The sequence below is a fragment of the Oreochromis niloticus genome, linkage group LG16 (assembly GCF_001858045.2).
Source record: "Oreochromis niloticus isolate F11D_XX linkage group LG16, O_niloticus_UMD_NMBU, whole genome shotgun sequence".
Lineage (NCBI taxonomy): Eukaryota > Metazoa > Chordata > Actinopteri > Cichliformes > Cichlidae > Oreochromis > Oreochromis niloticus.
In genome coordinates, this window is record NC_031987.2 from 23,869,138 (window position 1) to 23,887,960 (window position 18,823).

Below are 18,823 nucleotides of genomic sequence, written 5' to 3' on the forward strand. Positions count from 1 at the left end.
GCAAAGATTCACAAGAATACAATCAGCAGACAGAACAAAACCATAATCAAAGAATCATTCAAAATAATTCCAAGGATAATTAAACCTGTTAGCAATGATCACAACTCTAATTTAAGGACAGGTTCGACTTTATTGTATTTGAAGAGTGCATATGTACTTGACATGCCAAGTTTGCTGTTTACATTGGGGAATATTGAAGGTTATGTATTTATTGGGTTTTGAATTGTAGTTAGAAAATTTAAAGAGATGAGAAACATGAGGAGGATTGGGAGCAGTAATAGTCTCTTATAAATGGATGACATTTACAAAGCACCACTACTTATTAGCTAAAAGCAATTGAATCCAACCTTTTTAATACACAAGTTTAAAGTGTGGTGTTCTATGGTAGATACTGTCTTACAAATACATGAAAGTCTGCCGTCAAGCAAAGACACCCAAGTATTTGTAAGACTTTTTAGAGGAATTCATCTAAAAAGTGGTTTTGGAGGGTTAGATAGAAAGTACAGTATGAGATGGAGGGTGAGTTAGGGCTGAGCTGGGGTGGAGCCTGAAGCATGTAGAATACTATCATCGCCAAGAAAAGGACATGATTTGGAAAGTAAACCGCTCTGGACCAAGCATAATGCCTACGTATATATGGATTTCTCCAGGCTTCACAAGCTTCCAACATTCTAGTAAATTGACTTGAAATTATCCACTGTGAATAGGGGATTTTCTCTCATTTAAACAAGCAAATTAGCACATACTTTTTGTAGTGTCTTTATAATACCGAGAGTAAACCCTTTATCACATAGGGTCACAATATTTATATTCTACCAGAAACTGACAGCTGAACTGTTCTGTGTATGTCTGCAGGCTGGTAAACATGAGGCCATCGTTAAAAATGTCCATGACCTGTTGGCTAAGCTGGCGTGGGACTTCTCGCCTGAGCAGCTGGATCACCTTTTTGACTGTTTCAAGGTGAGTAAGACTTGTCCTCAGTAGTTACAGGCAATAAAGGATTTTTGTCCACAATGTATATTTTTCATTTCCTTTCAGCCGAATCGTGCTGCAGTTTAATTGTTCCATTGGTACTACTGTAACTCCCCCCCCCCCCCCCCTTCTATAGGCAAGCTGGACCAATGCCAGCAAGAAGCAGCGTGAAAAACTGCTGGAACTTATTCGCCGCTTGGCTGAGGATGATAAGGATGGTGTGATGGCCCACAAGGTCCTTAACTTGCTGTGGAACCTGGCACACAGCGATGATGTGCCTGTAGACATCATGGACCAGGCTCTCAGTGCTCACATCAAGATATTGGACTATAGTTGCTCACAGGTACATGCTGTGGTTTATGTTTGACTCCAAAAATATGAAAATAATAGGCTGGTCTTTATTAACTCTAAACTGATGATGTTTAATTTTCATTCACAGGACAGAGACACCCAGAAGATTCAATGGATAGATCGCTTCATAGAGGAGCTACGAACCAATGACAAATGGGTGATCCCTGCCCTTAAGCAAATCAGAGAAATCTGTAGCCTCTTTGGAGAAGCTCCTCAAAACCTTAGGTAAGGTCATGGTGGAAATCTATTCCTACATAAATGCACAAAAAGCACAGTTCTAATATTGGCATTTTTTTTTTTTTTTAAAAAGGTATCATTTACTGTACTTTTAATGCTTTATTATGAATTATTTATATTTATTTTGCACAGAATGCCTGAACACTCATAAAGAAAACACAATTTTTCTGTGTTTGAGCTGAGCATTTGTCACAATGGCTGAGGCGTGTCAGTTTTGCATTCCAGAAAATAAATGGCATTGCAGTTTACATTTTATTACACCGCTGCAAGATAACATTTGAGTTTTTTGTCTGCAACTCATTCCAGTGCACTAATTATCCATCAGCACTAACCAACAAAGCTGGACAACCACTTTTTTTTCTTTATTTGTTCAATATCTCTCAGTAAATTAGTCAAGCAGCATGGGTTGGTGTACATTTTGTTTTGAATACACTGGAAAGAGCTGAAAAGCTGCACTTTCCGCTTTATTATGGACCAAAAGCTTTTACATAAGATCACATCATGCCAGTCAAAATGCACAATACTTTATAGACACGATACTAGTTCTGTCCAGTAAATAATATTAGTTATTTAAGTTAATCTGAGAAACTTTACAGATCACAAATATACCTTAATGGAATTCAGCCATTATCAATTTAATTATTAACACTTGGCTTTTTCCCAAAGTGTAAGTCAAGCATACTTTAAAGCTTGTTCTGGGAGTGAATCAGGTTATCTTGCAGTCCTTTTTTCCTTTTTTGTTTTTTTTTTTTTATAGCTGTAGAGCTCCAGCAACTCAGGTTCTTCAGGCCCCAGAATAGCATTGATTTAAAGTTACTATAATAAATAATTTTAAGTTTGATTGTACAACATTAAATTGTTTAGACTTGGAGTAGTGTTTTTCTTTAATAGTAACTGTAGAAAATATGTAGCACACATGCCTGTTGTTTTTCAGAAAGAAAATGCCAATTTACATACAAACGAGCTTAGCGGGGTAAGTTTAATGCTAATTCCAGGGCTCTTCCTATTTCTGTGTTACGTCAAGTCTAACTTTCTCTTTGACATATTAAAATGTATACAAAATGCAAAATCCCTGCCGTGAATACGCTTAAGCAATTCCTTCATGGGTTTCATCTCAAATGACTTGCTGCTTATTCAAATTCATAAAGTTTGTGCATGTGTAGGTCAGACAAGATTAAGACAGCTCTAAATTTCATTAACTTTTATCATTAATGTTGTGTTGTTTGAAACCTTGGTGACCCAGGTGGCAAGTGTTTGCTTAGCTGTCGGGTTGTTTATAGGAGCAATTCCCCTTAAGAGCAAAAATGAGTCCTACAGAGAATTATAGCTTATATACCAAAGTTGCATCAGTTTATTGCATAATTGTAATTGATGACTATCTTTAGTAAGGATTTTTGTTTTGAAGTCACATGAGGCTTCTAACAACTTAAGTGTGACAGGTCTGTGGACCGGTTACATGAGTAACTAACATTGTGCTCACAGTTTTGAACTCAGAAAACAGAATGAGGGTAATCTCTGTAATTATGGTGACATTAAAACATTGAGGGTGTGGTTGATTCTTTTAAAGCGGTTCCTAAATGATGTAAAATGCAGTTATATAATAGGTGAAGAACAGCCATCACTGGATAAACTCTAGTGTGTTTAATTTCTCTGGAGACTCTTGGTGGGAGTTTCTTGGTGGGAGCCATGGTGCATACACAGCATTTAATCTAGTAGTGAGTTGCACAGCTAAATGAAAGGTCCTTTGAGATGGAGCCCGGCTCTTCCTGATGCCTCTCAGCTCAAATCATTCAATGCAAAAATATCAGGGGTATTTCATGCCTTGGATCCACATCTCTCATTTATATTAACATGTTTTTTTTTTTGTTTTTTTTTTCTTTTTTTAAATTTTTTATGCATTCAAATTGATAATTGGTGTCATCACCGTACTGTTTTTTTTTTTTTTTTTTTTTTTTTTTAAGTTGTTCTTATAAGATAATATAGCTGATGAGTAAAATGGAATCATAATGAGATGGGGAAAAGAAAAAATCATATTAAAATGATTTTAAGTATCTGCTGACTCCCACTCTTTATAGGACTCTTTATAGTTTATACTGGCTCTCAAAAGTGCAGGTTTGCAGGTTTATTCATTTTCAGACCAAAACATTCTTGTGGAAATAAGGCATGAAATCGCCTTTATTGATATGACTTTCTTTGCTGGTTATTCTATGGCATACATACATACACAGATGCAATAAAAGCTGCTTTATTTATGCCCCTAATACAGACGTATGAGAAATCAGTCTTGCTATGTTTTCTCAATCACAGTTGTATCACTAAAAATATGTAGATTCAATTTCAGGCTGGTCAACAGTCTTGCTTTTTCATTCACTGCTTTAAAACCCCCTATATCCACCAATCCTCCTGCTGTTCTCTCTTCAGTCAAACTCAGAGAAGTCCTCATGTTTTTTACCGCCATGACCTGATCAACCAGCTGCAGCATAACCATGCTCTGGTGACGCTTGTGGCTGAGAACCTCTCAGCCTACATGGAGACCATGAGGCAGTTGTCTAAAGGTAATTTGGTCAGACCAGATATGGTACTCTGGTTTAGTTGTGGGAGTTGAATTGTGTACGACCTGCTTTGTGACTCAAAATGTCTCTTTTTCAGAGGAACAAGCAGAATTCGACCCACAGACAGTTAGACCAGGAAGCCGCTATAGCCACGTCCAGGAAGTCCAGGAAAGGCTCAACTTCCTAAGGTACATTACTTTGGGCATTGTATAGTTAAATATATGAAATGTAGTAGTAAAGTAAAGTAGTACCCCTTGGAAAAAAAAAAAAAGAAAAAAAAAAAAAAAAAAGGATCCTGTGCAAATATGATACAAGTCCACATATTGCTGTCAACATCACTCTGACCTTCTGGCCACCAGTGTCCATTTAAATTTGAATTTGTATGTACCAGGTTTCTGCTAAAAGATGGCCAGCTGTGGCTGTGTGCCCCTCAGGCTAAGCAGATCTGGAAGTGTCTGGCTGAGAACGCAGTGTTTCTCTGTGACCGTGAGGCTTGCTTTAAATGGTATGGCTCTATTTCTCCTTGCCTATGGCATAATTAGTTTCTTAATTGACATTTGAAAATCACAAATGATGCTTTGTGAACGGTGTTTCTCTTTCCCATCACTTAATAGGTACTCCAAACTGATGGGTGACGAGCCAGACCTGGACCCAGACATCAATAAGGACTTCTTTGAGAACAATGTTTTGCAGTTGGATCCCTCTCTGCTGACAGAGAATGGGATGAAGTGCTTTGAGAGGTTCTTCAAGGCTGTCAACTGCAGGGAGGGGAAATTGGTAGCAAAGCGCAGGGCCTACATGATGGATGACCTGGAACTAATAGGCTTGGACTATCTCTGGAGGGTGAGGAGAGAAGTTGCAACAGGCACACATGAACATTTTATTTTTCTTTAACATTTATTTTTGATGTCATGCGAATTTGATTTAGGAGAAAAAAAAATTGTACCTTGAAGATTGTAATCACGTTCTCTTTTTTTCACCTTTCTTGCCACTTTAGTGCCCCAGAGCTAAGATGTCCAACTAACAAATTCTCTGTTTAGGTGCTTTAATAAATATTTACTGTGTCTGCAGCTTTAAAACTTCACACAACTACCTGATTTTTGGGTTATTAATGTTTTCACATGGCCTTTAAAGATGAGACTGCTGTGCACTTACCGCAGACATCCACACACATGAATGCATGAAAGACTGACTTGCAGTTCTTCTGTTTTCTCCCAGGTGGTGATTCAAGGAAGTGACGACATTGCAAACCGAGCCATAGACCTGCTGAAAGAGATCTACACCAATCTGGGACCAAAACTACAAGTAAACCAGGTACTGTGACTTATCTCAGTTAGAGAAACTGTTTCATGTGTTGTTCCATATGCATTTATCAAATTGTTAGTTCGCATGTGTCATTTAATAAATGTACTATATACATTAGTAATATCGAAATCTTTGCCCCCCCCCCCCCCTTTAGGTTGAAATTCACGAAGACTTCATCCAGTCATGTTTTGACCGCCTGAAGGCATCCTACGACACCCTTTGTGTGTTAGATGGAGATAAAGACAGCATTAACTGTGCCCGTCAGGAGGCCATCCGCATGGTACGAGTTCTCACTGTGCTTAAGGAGTACATCAATGAGTGTGACAGTGACTACCATGAGGAGAGGACTATACTGCCCATGTCAAGGTACTGTCGCAATTACATCATTGTTTCAGCTATCATAAATGCCCATATCTCATTTGTGGAATGAATAAAAACATGAAACATGAAAAAAAAACTACAGCATAAATATTTTGCCACATTTCTTTCCATGAGATAAGTAAGGTGTTAACATTACTTTTACTCTGTTTTAATTATTTAAACCTTTTTACTCTTTTCTTCCTGCAGAGCTTTCCGTGGGAAGCATATCACATTGATTGTACGTTTCCCCAACCAAGGTCGACAGGTGGATGATTTGGATATCTGGTCACACACAAATGACACAATTGGCTCGGTTCGGCGTGGTATTCTAAACAGGATAAAAGCTAATGCTGCCCATACCAAGATTGAGCTCTTTATTGGTGGAGAGGTAGTTGATCCAGCTGACGACAGGAAGCTGATTGGACAGCTCAATTTGAAGGACAAAACGGTGAGAGAGTGATATTCTGTTGGACTGACAAAAGAATCACTCTGCTGAAGCAGCTGTGCTGTGATTTTTTTTTTTTTAATGTACTCCTAATATGTTTATTTTTGCTCTTTATTAATAATGCGTTAATGCTGCCTATACCAATGTTAAGACTTTGAAATAAAAACGTGTCTTTGCACTCAGAATGGTAACTGTTTTTATACAGCTTATCACAGCCAAGCTGACCCAGGTGAGTGCGAATATGCCCTCGAGCCCAGACAGCTCATCTGACTCATCCACTGGCTCTCCTGGTAACCACGGTAACCACTACAGTGATGGCCCCAACCCTGAGGTGGAGAGCTGTCTTCCGGGTGTGGTAAGTAAAGTGAACAGATTCTGCATAAGCTGCACATCCAGGACTGTTTCCATGTTTCTTCTATATACTTGTACAGCACTAACAAGTGCTAGTTGATAGTTAATCAGTCCCCTCTAAATATGATGCAGTAATGCAATTATGTGCTGCTCAGTATGTAAGCAGAAGTACTGTAACACCCTCTGCTCTCTTTTAGATTATGTCGCTGCATCTGCGCTACATTTCCTTCCTGTGGCAAGTGGCCGACCTGGGGTGCAACCTTAACATGCCCCTGCTGAGAGATGGAGCTCGAGATCTCATGAAACTCATGCCCCCAGGTATTACACACACCTGTGCTCACAATATTACACACCCAGGTTGCTTGGTGATAACGTACTCCTATGCTAATGCACACAGACGGTGTTATTTCAGTGGTCTTGTTTGTGCTCTTTCTTTGTCCTTAGATAACACTACAGTGGAGAATCTGAGAGCTGTTTGTCTGGACCATGCCAAGCTTGGTGAGAACAGCCTGAGTCCTTCTCTGGACTCACGCTTCTTTGGCCCCTCACCCTCACAAGTGCTCTACCTCATTGAGGTGAGTGTCACTGTGCCCTACCTTGTTATACATTGTGTTCCCTTTTATCTATATACCCTTCATTATCAGACTTACGTAATGTATGCTACTGTACATTGACCAGAAGTGGAACAACTCAACTGGCACCTGTAATTTAATAGTATAATCTGTATTTAATAGGAATATTACACAGAGGTGAGTTTTGTTAAATTTTTTTTTTTTTAGCCCTCATCATGTTTTTAAAGAACTTTTTTTCCCTCCACTAATAAGGCATGCAGTCACTGCCTATGGGGAGTAGACAAGCAAGGGAGAAAAATGAAATAAATATACATTGGATGAATATGATTTTTGCTGAGAATGTGTTTTTAAAAAAAGACTTTGCTGAAGCTGCCATGCTGGTTATTTCATCCAGATTAAACTTTCAGTCCCAACAATTGACAAAGGTTGTGGGGTGTGGCTTTTTAACCGGCTTGATTTTTGGATATGGGGCGTGTTAGAAAAATGTAAGATTGATTTTATTCTTGTGTGCGTTCCAGGTTGTGTATGCTTTGCTGATGCCAGCCAGTGCCACTCTGGGCGAGGATGCCAGCGACTTCCAGTACAATTTCTTGAAAAGCGGTGGTCTGCCCCTGGTTTTAAGCATGCTCACCAGAAACAACTTCCTCCCATCTGCTGACATGGAGACACGGCGTGGAGCTTACCTCAATGCGCTCAAGATCGCCAAGCTCCTCCTGACTGCAGTAGGCTTTGGACACGTGAAGGCCGTTGCTGAGGCCTGCCAGCCTAATGCTGAGGGAAATATTCCTGTCTCTCCGGTTAGGTCACACTCATGATGCACACATAGACAAACCTGTATTACTTGTTTGACACTAGCACATATGCTTGCCGTACTCTTTACGTGCCTGCTTCTTTCTCAACACCTCTCTGCAGATAAATCAGGCTACTCATGACCAGGCACTGGTCCTCCAGAGTGCCCTGCAAAACATCCCCAACCCTGCCTCAGAATGCATGCTGCGAAATGTAGCCATTCGCTTGGCCCAGCAGATTTCTGATGAGGTAAATTGTAGTGAGAAAAGTTAAAGGAACTGATTTCTTTTTTTTTTCTTTCTGTTTTTTCCATGTTTTTTTTGTAGGGAGGTCAGGGTATCTTAGCTTTTCTTTTCTTTTCAAAAAAAATTGTTTTATTTGATTTTTTTATGATAAAGGCAAATGTGTTTATAGGCACTATAAGGGCTGGGATTAAGGGCTGACATAAATAGGTTGATATCTAGTTAAAATTATGATATGTTATTATGAAAAGCATAAAATCTATTCAAGCAAACACTGGATGAGTAGACCTATTTGAGCTATTATGTCTGTAACAATAGATTTTCTGGAACTGTTTTTTTCACTAGAATTTCTTCCAGGCATCGAAGTACATCCCGGACATTTGTGTGATCCGTGCTATACAGAAAATTGTGTGGGCATCAGGCTGTGGTACAGTGCAGCTTGTTTTCAGTTCCAATGAGGAAATCAGCAAAATCTATGAGAAGGTAAAAATAAATGACTCTGAATGCTGATGTGTTTTGTTGACTGTGTTCCAGCAGCACTTTAAAATGTCTACCATCAGGTGTTTGATGTATGAGGAAAGATGGCAAAAGCTTGATCAGCAAAAGTCTAAATCTATATGAGGTTTTGATCATCCTGGTGACCTTTATCTGTCTTTGTTTTTGTAGACGAATGCAGCAAAGGAACCAGATGGGGAGGATGAGCAGGTGTGCTGTGAGGCCCTGGAGGTGATGACACTGTGTTTCGCCCTCATGCCCACAGCTCTGGACACACTCAGTAAAGAGAAGGCGTGGCAGACCTTCATCATAGACTTGCTGCTACACTGCCACAGCAAGTAAGGATACCAATTTGCATTCTAGCCACCTTCTGAGGCATGAGATTTAAGCTTTGGGTGGCGGAGACATGATGCTGATTTTGAAATCTGTTTTCAACAGATCTGTGCGGCAAATGGCCCAGGAGCAGTTCTTCCTTATGGCAACTAGGTGCTGTATGGGCCATCGACCCCTTCTCTTTTTTATCACCCTCCTCTTTACTGTACTAGGGGTGAGTGGCTATATTTTTTTCGTATTTTAATACCATAACATCACTGCAGTCCATGCTACAGAATCCTAATTTAATCCATGTCTGTTTCCAGAGTACGGCCAAAGAGCGAGCCAAGCATGCTGGGGACTACTTCACGTTGCTCAGACATTTATTAAACTATGCCTACAATAGCAACATCAACCTGCCAAATGCTGAGGTGCTACTCAACAATGAGATCGACTGGCTGAAACGAATACGGGTAAAACAGCCTTTTAATCATTGTTAATGCAAAATGTGTAAGGACTTATAATATAAGCTGTTGTTCAACTAGTTATTTGAGGCAGAAGTGATGGTGCACTGTATGTTCTCATTTGCTAGGACGAAGTGAAGAGGACAGGGGAAACTGGAGTGGAGGAGACGATCTTGGAGGGCCACCTTGGAGTCACCAAAGAGCTTCTTGCCTTCCAAACCCCAGAGAAGAAGTATTACATCGGCTGCGAGAAGGGAGGAGCAAACCTCATTAAGGTGAAACACACATTCATTAAAACAGTGCCACTATAATGAGAATATGTCCATCCTGTATTTTTCTTGTTTCACATAACATCACTAAGAAACCATATCTTCTTCTTCTCCATTTTTTCCCTGCTTGATTTAGGAGCTGATTGATGACTTCATCTTCCCAGCATCTAATGTTTACCTGCAGTACATGAAGACTGGCGAGTTCCCCACAGAGCAGGCCATCCCAGTGTGCAGCACTCCTGCTTCCATCAATGCTGGTTTTGAGCTCCTCGTGGCGCTGGCTGTTGGCTGTGTCCGCAACTTGAAACAGATAGTCGACACTCTGACTGACATGTACTATTTAGGTATGGAGATATTGCTTTGGCTTTAGAGATGAAGCTCCCAAGCAGCTTGTAAATTACAGTATACATGAGGGTGTTTTTACTTTGCTCTCCATCTAGGTTGTGAGACGCTGACAGAGTGGGAGTACTTGCCTCCAGTGGGGCCACGGCCCAACAAAGGATTTGTAGGTCTGAAGAACGCTGGGGCCACTTGTTACATGAACTCTGTCATTCAGCAGTTATACATGATCCCTCCTATCCGCAATGGCATCCTTGCCATTGAGGGCACGGGGACCGATGTGGATGATGACATGTCGGGGGATGAGAAGCAGGAAAATGAGGTACAGTGAGAGTTTGTGTAGCAAGAAATTTTTTCTGGTTTTCATCCTTTATCAGCATCCAGTGACTGACAGACTGGCCAACTACAAGCATGGAGGTCATTTAGATAGAGCTTTGAGCTGAGGGTTCATAACTACAAGACCAAATAGCAAATCACTTCACACAGTGACTTTCCCTCCCAGTTCTCATTTAGCTGCTATGATTTGTTTTCCCAACTAAACAGCAGCAGTTAAAAATTAGAAACAATTTTAGATTTAATGACACATGTGGATAGCAATATTTCACCTGCATATTTTGTTTCCACAGAGCAATGTAGATCCTCGTGATGAGGTGTTCAGCTACCATCACCAGTTTGATGACAAACCTTCCAGTAAATCAGAAGACAGGAAAGAGTACAACATCGGGGTCCTGCGTCACCTGCAGGTCATCTTTGGCCACCTGGCTGCATCCAGACTGCAGTACTACGTCCCCAGGGGATTCTGGAAACAGTTCAGGTATTGCAAAGACTCATTTGTTTTGATTGGATCAGCAGTTTGCCTATTTACCTGTTCCTGAAGTCTAGCGGGCTCTTATGTTCTCGTCCTTGCGAATGGGGGATTCCAGGAGGGATTTCAGATCTCCTGCCACAGGCGGCATTTTTGTGTTGTTTTCAGCCGGCCATGGGCACCACAGTGGTTGAGTTGAAGACGCAGTCTATGATCATGTCAGTTTTTACCACAATGTCAATGCCACATCAATATAGAAGCTTAGCGAGTTCCAGATTATACAGTGGGAGCTGTTGCAAAACCCTGAAAAGAAAATGACGTCGAAAGGGGGAAAAAAAGAAACTTGTTGATTTCTTTGCTTCCAGCTTCAACGTCTTTTACTCCTACACCAGCGTCGATGCTGATGTTTTATCTGAGTGCCTGTGCCCTCAGCGCTGCTATAAATGGTTTCAGAGCTGTGGTGGTGTCATTGTTTGCTAGCAAGGCGACCAATGTAGCAACCGTAATGTATCCGTGTCTTCCTGTTTTAGGTTATGGGGCGAGCCAGTTAACTTGAGGGAACAGCATGATGCACTGGAGTTTTTCAACTCTTTGGTGGACAGTTTAGACGAGGCTTTAAAAGCACTGGGCCACCCTGCCATGCTCAGTAAGGTGCTGGGAGGATCTTTTGCTGACCAGAAAATCTGTCAAGGTTGCCCACACAGGTAAGTACACATGCTTTGTGTTTGGTGACTGAATATGGGTAGCAGTTTAAGACACCGTATACTTAACCCCCAATAAATGTGTTGTCAGATATGAGTGTGAAGAGTCGTTCACAACACTCAATGTAGACATCAGAAACCATCAGAACCTGTTGGACTCAATGGAGCAGTATGTAAAAGGAGATCTGTTAGAAGGAGCAAACGCCTACCACTGTGAGAAGTGTAACAAAAAGGTGAGAACTTGGTGTCCTTCTGTTTAGTATGTGATGCTTGTAATTGTTCATGGGAAATTCACGCCAACTTTTACCATCATTTTCACACTGAATCTGAAGAAACTTTGTTGTCCTCTGTTTAACTTAAAGAATCTCCTCAATTCCCTTTTCCTCACCTGTTTTTATTCTTTTTGCTTTAAAGGAGCCATAGATAATCTGTGATGCTTGTTCTCCCTGTCAGGTGGACACAGTGAAACGTCTCCTGATCAAGAAGCTGCCTCCTGTCCTCGCTATTCAGCTGAAGCGCTTCGACTACGACTGGGAGAGGGAGTGTGCCATCAAGTTTAATGACTATTTTGAGTTCCCTAGGGAGCTTGACATGGAGCCCTACACGGTAGCAGGTGTGGCCAAGCTAGAAGGCGACGATGTAAATCCGGAAAACCAGGTTATCCAACAGAATGAGCCCTCTGAACCGACGCCACCAGGCAGCTCCAAGTATCGCCTGGTGGGAGTGCTGGTCCACTCAGGCCAGGCCAGTGGCGGACACTACTATTCGTACATAATCCAGAGGAATGGGGGTGATGGTGAGAAGAACCGCTGGTATAAATTTGATGATGGTGATGTGACTGAGTGCAAGATGGACGATGAGGAGGAAATGAAGAACCAGTGCTTTGGAGGGGAATACATGGGCGAGGTTTTTGATCATATGATGAAGAGGATGTCGTACAGGAGGCAGAAACGCTGGTGGAATGCCTACATCCTGTTCTACGAACGTATGGACTCAATGGACAAGGACAGCGAGCTTGTCAAATACATCTCGGACTTGAATATCTCCTCCACTAAGCCGCATCAGGTCAAGATGCCTGGTGTTATCGAGTGCAGCGTCCGCAAACAGAACGTCCAATTCATGCACAACCGAATGCAATACAGCCTGGAATATTTCCAGTTCATTAAGAAACTTCTGACCTGTAACAGTGTCTATTTAAACCCTCCTCCAGGTACGCATCAGTTTTGTGTGTTTGGGTAAATTCAGAGCTAACTCTTTGGATCAGAAAAAGCAAATGACTCTAGTTTTAGTTAGAGTTTAGTGCTAGTTTCGCTTTGCTTTATATTTGCGCAGACCTTTTGAGACATGGTTCCAATACTGCAAACATTAACTGTAACAGATGTTTACAAAGCCATCTGCTGCCAGATATCATGCTGGTAAATCATGGTTGCAAACACCAGCTAATAGAGCTGTGTTTGATCATTTTATTAATCAAGGTAAGGTCCATTAATCTGGAAAGCCTCTTAAGAGAGGGAGACCTGAACAAGATGGCAACGAAAACAGGCAATCGATAAAATGATACCAGCAAGAATAAAATAAACAATACTCAGATAAGACAGTCCAACCATACAGCTCATGTTGACAGGTTGTATGAAAAATAATAGCATGTATTTCATTACTGATGCACAGATTGTGTTGTTCCTCCAGTAATGGCTGTGCTCTTAAATTCCCCCTGAAACCTACTTTGATCTTGATTAATTCCTCATTGTATCCGATCTGTGGGTTTCAAAGCTTGTCTCTTAAAGATACAGCTGCTGCCATAATTATTTGTATCACTAATCTCTGCCTAAAATATATATATATATATATATTTCAGCTCGATGTTAATAAACAAAATTCTCATGGAGGGGGAAAAAATTGATGTTTAGTAGTTTAGCACAGACTGCTGAATACTCCACTACCTCTGTGTTAGGCATTACAGAGCTCTGATGCATTATTATTTGAAACAGAGCCCAGTGATGTCATATCCACAAAAACACAGAATTTGTTCTGATCATGAGAAAATCTATCTATATGTATGACACGTGGATTAGCCCACGCACTGACCCGACATACAGTGTCAGTTTGGTTAGTTTCACATTGTATTTGAGCTTGCTCTGAGCCTTTAAGCTGCTGCCTCATTTTGTGAGCCGACAACTTCCCATCTGCTGTTTCATTACGTGCATTTCATGTTTCATCTAACTCCAAACAAAGGAAATGTCTGTTTGCTATTTACACACTCCAGTGGAGTTGCATGTTTCACTTCCTTTGTGTTTGTCTTAGCCAGCTCTGTTGATGTGCAGTAGTTACTTTAAGGAGAAGTGGTTGGGTGAAGCCTTAGTTGCATGTTTAAGCATTGAAGAATTACCTGCAGTTACATGGAATATTTTCTTTATGTTTTGGTAACCGCTGCTCTTTCTTTTAGGACAAGACCACCTTTTGCCAGAGGCAGAGGAGATTGCTATGATAAGTGCTCAGCTGGCTGCTAGGTTTCTCTTCAGCACAGGTTTTCACACCAAGAAAGTAGTACGGGGTCCTGCCAGTGACTGGTGAGCCTTGCGGTTTCTTTTTTCCTCTTTCTTTTTTTTTCCCTCAAGTGTTCCTGCCCTTGTTTACACATGTTTATCTTGTTTTCCCCTCTAGGTATGATGCCCTTTGCATCCTGCTGAGACACAGTAAGAATGTACGCTACTGGTTTGCACACAACGTTCTGTTTGCTTATCCTAACCGGTTCTCTGAGTACCTGCTCGAGTGCCCGAGCGCTGAGGTCCGTGGGGCATTTGCCAAGCTCATTGTCTTCATCGCTCACTTCTCCCTGCAAGACGGCCCCTGCCCCTCCCCCACCGCCTCGCCTGGACCCTCAGCTCAGGTTGGTGCCAGACTTACATCTGGGCACTGGAAAAAAGACTTTAATGAGCTCTGTCTGGCGTCACATGTTACCACGATGCCTTTGATGGACTCTTGCTGTGCTCCAACTGATTTCATGTTTGTGTTTTAGGGCTGTGATAACCTCAGTCTAAGTGACCACTTATTGAGAGCTGTCCTCAACCTGCTCAGACGAGAAGTTTCTGAGCATGGCCGTCATCTGCAGCAGTACTTCAACCTCTTTGTCATGTACGCCAATCTGGGTAAGGAGTGCACAGAGATTGTTAAGCTTTTATGTACATTTGTTCCTCAATGAATTCTACAAAGTTTTATGTAAACTATAATTCAGTTTTTTAATAATTAAAGTTATTTGGTGCTTGGAATGCTTTTACTTTCTCCTGACCTGTCATTACACCTGCCACATGCAGGCCTGGCTGAAAAGACCCAACTGCTGAAGCTGAATGTTCCTGCCACATTCATGTTGGTCGCTCTGGACGAGGGGCCTGGCCCTCCAATTAAGTATCAGTATGCTGAGCTGGGCAAGCTCTACACTGTCGTCTCTCAGCTGGTTCGCTGTTGTGACGTCTCTTCACGCATGCAGTCCTCCATCAATGGTGAGTTGTTGGGGGGTTTTCCCCCCCCCCTCTCTTCTCCTTTTAGGCACAAGTTGTATGAGCTCAGTTAAAGTGAACAAGTGATTGTGTGAAACGGGTTAGTGAGAGCCCAGTGAGGATTTTCATCCTTGCTCAGGATCTAGTGACTGACAAAACAGCCACTCTGAGCCTCTGTGCTGTGTAGGCACAGCTTGGAGCTGAGGGCTCTCAAAGATGATGAATGAGGGACTTTGCTAATATCCGCCTGCATTTTTAGGATAGTCCATCTTAACTTTTGTTTTGTATTTCCTGCAGGTAATCCCCCTCTTCCTAACCCATATGGGGACACCAACCTGACAGCTCCGGTGATGCCTGTGCAGCAGCTGGTGGCAGAGATCCTGTTTGTGAGGACGAGCTACGTGAAGAAGATCATTGAGGACTGCAGCAACTCTGAAGAGACAGTGAAGCTGCTTCGCTTCAGCTGTTGGGAGAACCCTCAGTTCTCCTCCACTGTGCTCAGTGAGCTGCTCTGGCAGGTAAACATCTAATGCCTCTTCAGAGCAACATGATATTCAGAACTCCATAGGTTTCTTACTTATAAACGTCTACAAGTGCTTGTATTTAGACTGTACACATTGTCTGCAGGTGGCGTACTCGTACACCTATGAGCTGAGGCCTTACCTGGACTTGCTGCTACAAATCCTGCTCATCGAGGACTCCTGGCAAACACACAGGTTAGACTTGATTGCTGAGTGCAGAAAGTTACAATTTTTAAACTTGAACGTGGTTTTAAATTTCTCCTTTGCTTCTTTTTGTGTGTGTAGGATTCACAATGCGCTGAAGGGCATTCCCGATGACAGAGATGGGCTTTTTGACACCATCCAGCGCTCCAAGAACCACTATCAGAAACGAGCTTATCAGTGCATTAAGTGCATGGTGGCCCTTTTCAGCAACTGCTCTGTGGCTTACCAGATCTTACAGGTAAACAGGTTGTCTCTCTTTAACTAATGCAGACCAAAGTAAGCACTAAGTAACATAACAACAAGACCGAGGTATATTGATGGGCTTTGGCATGTGAAAAGGCTGGAAACTTTAAAACATTTAAACGTTTGTTACATTTCTGTGCTTGTCTGTACAGAGTAACGGTGACCTGAAGCGAAAGTGGACGTGGGCAGTGGAGTGGCTGGGCGATGAGCTGGAAAGGAGGCCATACACAGGAAATCCACAGTACACCTACAACAACTGGTCCCCTCCTGTTCAGAGCAACGAGACCTCCAACGGATATTTCCTGGAGCGCTCTCACAGTGCACGTATGACACTGGCCAAGGCCTGTGAGCTCTGTCCCGAGGAGGTAATACCATTAACCTTGTACTGTACACACCCACAGATTCTCTTTAACACTATCTTGCAGTCTTAGGGAGAGGTAACAGAAAAAATATTGTAAGACTGAGGCTGAATGTGAATGTGTATCACATCACTTCAAGACAAAAAGCCCAATGAATGGTCTAACATGACCAGCATTTAACATGTGGATATGTATGAGTAATAACACGGCGATTAATCGAATATTAAGCCAATCAGAAAATTTGTAATTTACCATTTTCTCTACCTCTTGTAGTTACGCACGAAATGTGTTGTGTATTTTTAGCTTTGTATCCTGATTTTTTTTGTTTTGTTTTGTTTTTAAAAACATACAGAGAGTAAATTATCTGGAATCTAAGTGCTCAGCTAAAAGAATCTGAGCTTGATTAAAGTACAGCTTACCATGTTTGACTCTGTGTTGTTTACATGGCTGCAGTTCACAATACACACAGATATGATTGTGTTGTTTTCACTTAAAATGCGTTACTTGTATATATTTTTTATGAATGGAAAATCCAGTCAAATGACACACTTCTCCTGTAATATTCCATACACAGCTCAAGTGTACTCAGGGAAGCCCAGGGAAGGTCAGTATTCCAGGCACCACGACATAAAAGAAGGAAGTGAGACAAAACCTACCAAAAGAATCAGCAGAGAAACAACAGTTTTAGCTTCCATCACATTTAACACTAGTTTAAATCGAATTGCACAGCTTTGAGTTTCTTGTAGATTAGTCAGAGGCTCGAAACACTGTGATGATGAGCCTTTTGCATGTATTTTCAATTTAAATGTCATGTAAATAATTTAGGATGTGCAGTTAGAGTAAAACTACTCCAATTTTGTACATGTCCACTCTGCGTAGGTAAAGCAGATTGTGAGCATACATGATATTTTATTTAAAAAAAAAAAATCATTTCTTGGCTGTTCAAGTAAAAGGCAAGGTGTACTGGCCACTGGTGAGATATGAGATGCTATGTAGTGTAACTAAGCATGAGAAGTCATGTTACGCAGCTGCACACAGTGAACAGGTCTTTGTTCTCTTCCTGTCCTGTTGCCCAGTCTCAGCAGCACTGACATAGCCAGTCTTCAATCTCAGTCTAGTGCTCTTTTGCCAGTTTTTTGCTTCCTCCCCAACTTGCAGTGTGGTACGGCCAGCCACCTGCATCTCCTAGCCTCAGCTGTACTTGAGCATTCAATGCTAGTTACAGTATTTTAACTGTTAAGCCGTTGTGCTTTTTAGCCGCTGTGTTGCAGATTTGTACATTTCTAGATCTCAAAAGTTGCACATTACTCTTAAAGGCATAAGCAGCCCCTAATGTGAAGCTGTCATTGTTGTTATTTGGATCAAATCAAAAGCCAGAACTATATTCGTAGTTTTAAGTTTTAATCTGTGACTAAATAATGAACAAAAGCTAAATTGAAAAGTTTATAAACTCGTGATGTTTCAGATAGCTTGCAGGTCCTGTTCGTTACATCATGTTGTAATGTTGATGTGTACTTGACCTTGCCTCAGAGATAAGACTGTAAAACGATGAGGCTGATGTTATTCGATATAGCATGATAAAAGTACAAATGCCAATGAGCCTTGTCCTTTAAAAACGACGCACTGAAATTACCTCCACAGTAGAGGTTCATGTGCACTTTCTGTTAGCTCCATTTTTCATGCTCTCAGCTGTAGACGCCACCCACACACATAATTCAATCTCCTAAACCTTATTTACTTGACAACACAGTAGGAAGTTTGACTTTCCCACACAAGCTACTCTCTGATGTCAGACTATTATACTTTGTTCAAATAGATGAGCACATTTCCAGTTTTTGTCTTGATATGTGATTACAAAAATATATTTATCTCTTTTATTCTAGGAGCCAGATGAACAGGAAGCACCTGATGATCAGGACTCCTCCCCACCTGAGGATACGTCTCTGTACCCACATTCTCCTGGAACAACCCAGTTTCAGCAGGTAGTGTCTGAGGACAGCTTACTGCCCATTCTCATCAAAGGATGTTCTATCTTTCTAAATCATAACATGTGAGGAAAAGAACTTGCAATAGAAAGCAGACTAAGCTTTTAGCAGCATAACGAAGAGTATCCAGCTCTTTACTAAAGAAAAAAAGTATAATCTTACAGTACAGTTCAAGTATTTGTCTCCCATACTCAAACCGGGAGCTCGGTCCACAGCAGAGGGGCCTGCTAGCTGAACATGGGGTTTCTGAACTTTGGTGTGTGAGAGGAAAGACTTTAAGATGAATTCTGGATTTAGTTTATGACACCTGATTTTACCCCCCCCAAAAAATCCATCTCAGAAGTGCGGAGCTTGTGAAGTGTTTTTTCAGTGTCACTCTGAGACAGGATGTTGTCAAGTTTTCATATTGCACAGGTAAAAGAACACAGTCTTAGACGGTGGTTTCCATCCCCGTAG

General features: G+C 41.4%; 1 protein-coding gene across 8 annotated transcripts in view; it reads left to right on the forward strand.

The window, feature by feature from the left end:
* Nucleotides 1-18,823, forward strand: part of usp9 (ubiquitin specific peptidase 9) — a 39,216-nt gene that overhangs the window by 16,103 nt on the left and 4,290 nt on the right. For 3 of the 8 annotated variants that reach the window (XM_013275303.3, XM_025903671.1, XM_013275305.3), the window contains exons 11-47: nt 856-960; nt 1,109-1,315; nt 1,412-1,548; nt 2,495-2,533; nt 3,982-4,115; nt 4,210-4,300; nt 4,504-4,617; nt 4,727-4,955; nt 5,331-5,426; nt 5,572-5,783; nt 5,985-6,225; nt 6,428-6,577; nt 6,771-6,891; nt 7,018-7,148; nt 7,664-7,942; nt 8,058-8,183; nt 8,522-8,659; nt 8,843-9,009; nt 9,110-9,218; nt 9,310-9,456; nt 9,576-9,722; nt 9,853-10,060; nt 10,157-10,377; nt 10,682-10,869; nt 11,391-11,564; nt 11,653-11,794; nt 12,015-12,771; nt 14,005-14,128; nt 14,223-14,448; nt 14,578-14,707; nt 14,873-15,058; nt 15,353-15,573; nt 15,683-15,771; nt 15,862-16,018; nt 16,176-16,388; nt 16,957-16,986; nt 18,266-18,364. In XM_013275303.3, coding sequence (XP_013130757.1) covers nt 856-960; nt 1,109-1,315; nt 1,412-1,548; nt 2,495-2,533; nt 3,982-4,115; nt 4,210-4,300; nt 4,504-4,617; nt 4,727-4,955; nt 5,331-5,426; nt 5,572-5,783; nt 5,985-6,225; nt 6,428-6,577; nt 6,771-6,891; nt 7,018-7,148; nt 7,664-7,942; nt 8,058-8,183; nt 8,522-8,659; nt 8,843-9,009; nt 9,110-9,218; nt 9,310-9,456; nt 9,576-9,722; nt 9,853-10,060; nt 10,157-10,377; nt 10,682-10,869; nt 11,391-11,564; nt 11,653-11,794; nt 12,015-12,771; nt 14,005-14,128; nt 14,223-14,448; nt 14,578-14,707; nt 14,873-15,058; nt 15,353-15,573; nt 15,683-15,771; nt 15,862-16,018; nt 16,176-16,388; nt 16,957-16,986; nt 18,266-18,364 — 6,285 coding nt within the window. The remainder of the gene's footprint in view (nt 1-855; nt 961-1,108; nt 1,316-1,411; nt 1,549-2,494; nt 2,534-3,981; nt 4,116-4,209; nt 4,301-4,503; nt 4,618-4,726; nt 4,956-5,330; nt 5,427-5,571; nt 5,784-5,984; nt 6,226-6,427; nt 6,578-6,770; nt 6,892-7,017; nt 7,149-7,663; nt 7,943-8,057; nt 8,184-8,521; nt 8,660-8,842; nt 9,010-9,109; nt 9,219-9,309; nt 9,457-9,575; nt 9,723-9,852; nt 10,061-10,156; nt 10,378-10,681; nt 10,870-11,390; nt 11,565-11,652; nt 11,795-12,014; nt 12,772-14,004; nt 14,129-14,222; nt 14,449-14,577; nt 14,708-14,872; nt 15,059-15,352; nt 15,574-15,682; nt 15,772-15,861; nt 16,019-16,175; nt 16,389-16,956; nt 16,987-18,265; nt 18,365-18,823) is intronic. The other 5 variants (XM_005475417.4, XM_013275307.3, XM_013275308.3 and 2 more) reach the window with 5 other exon arrangements.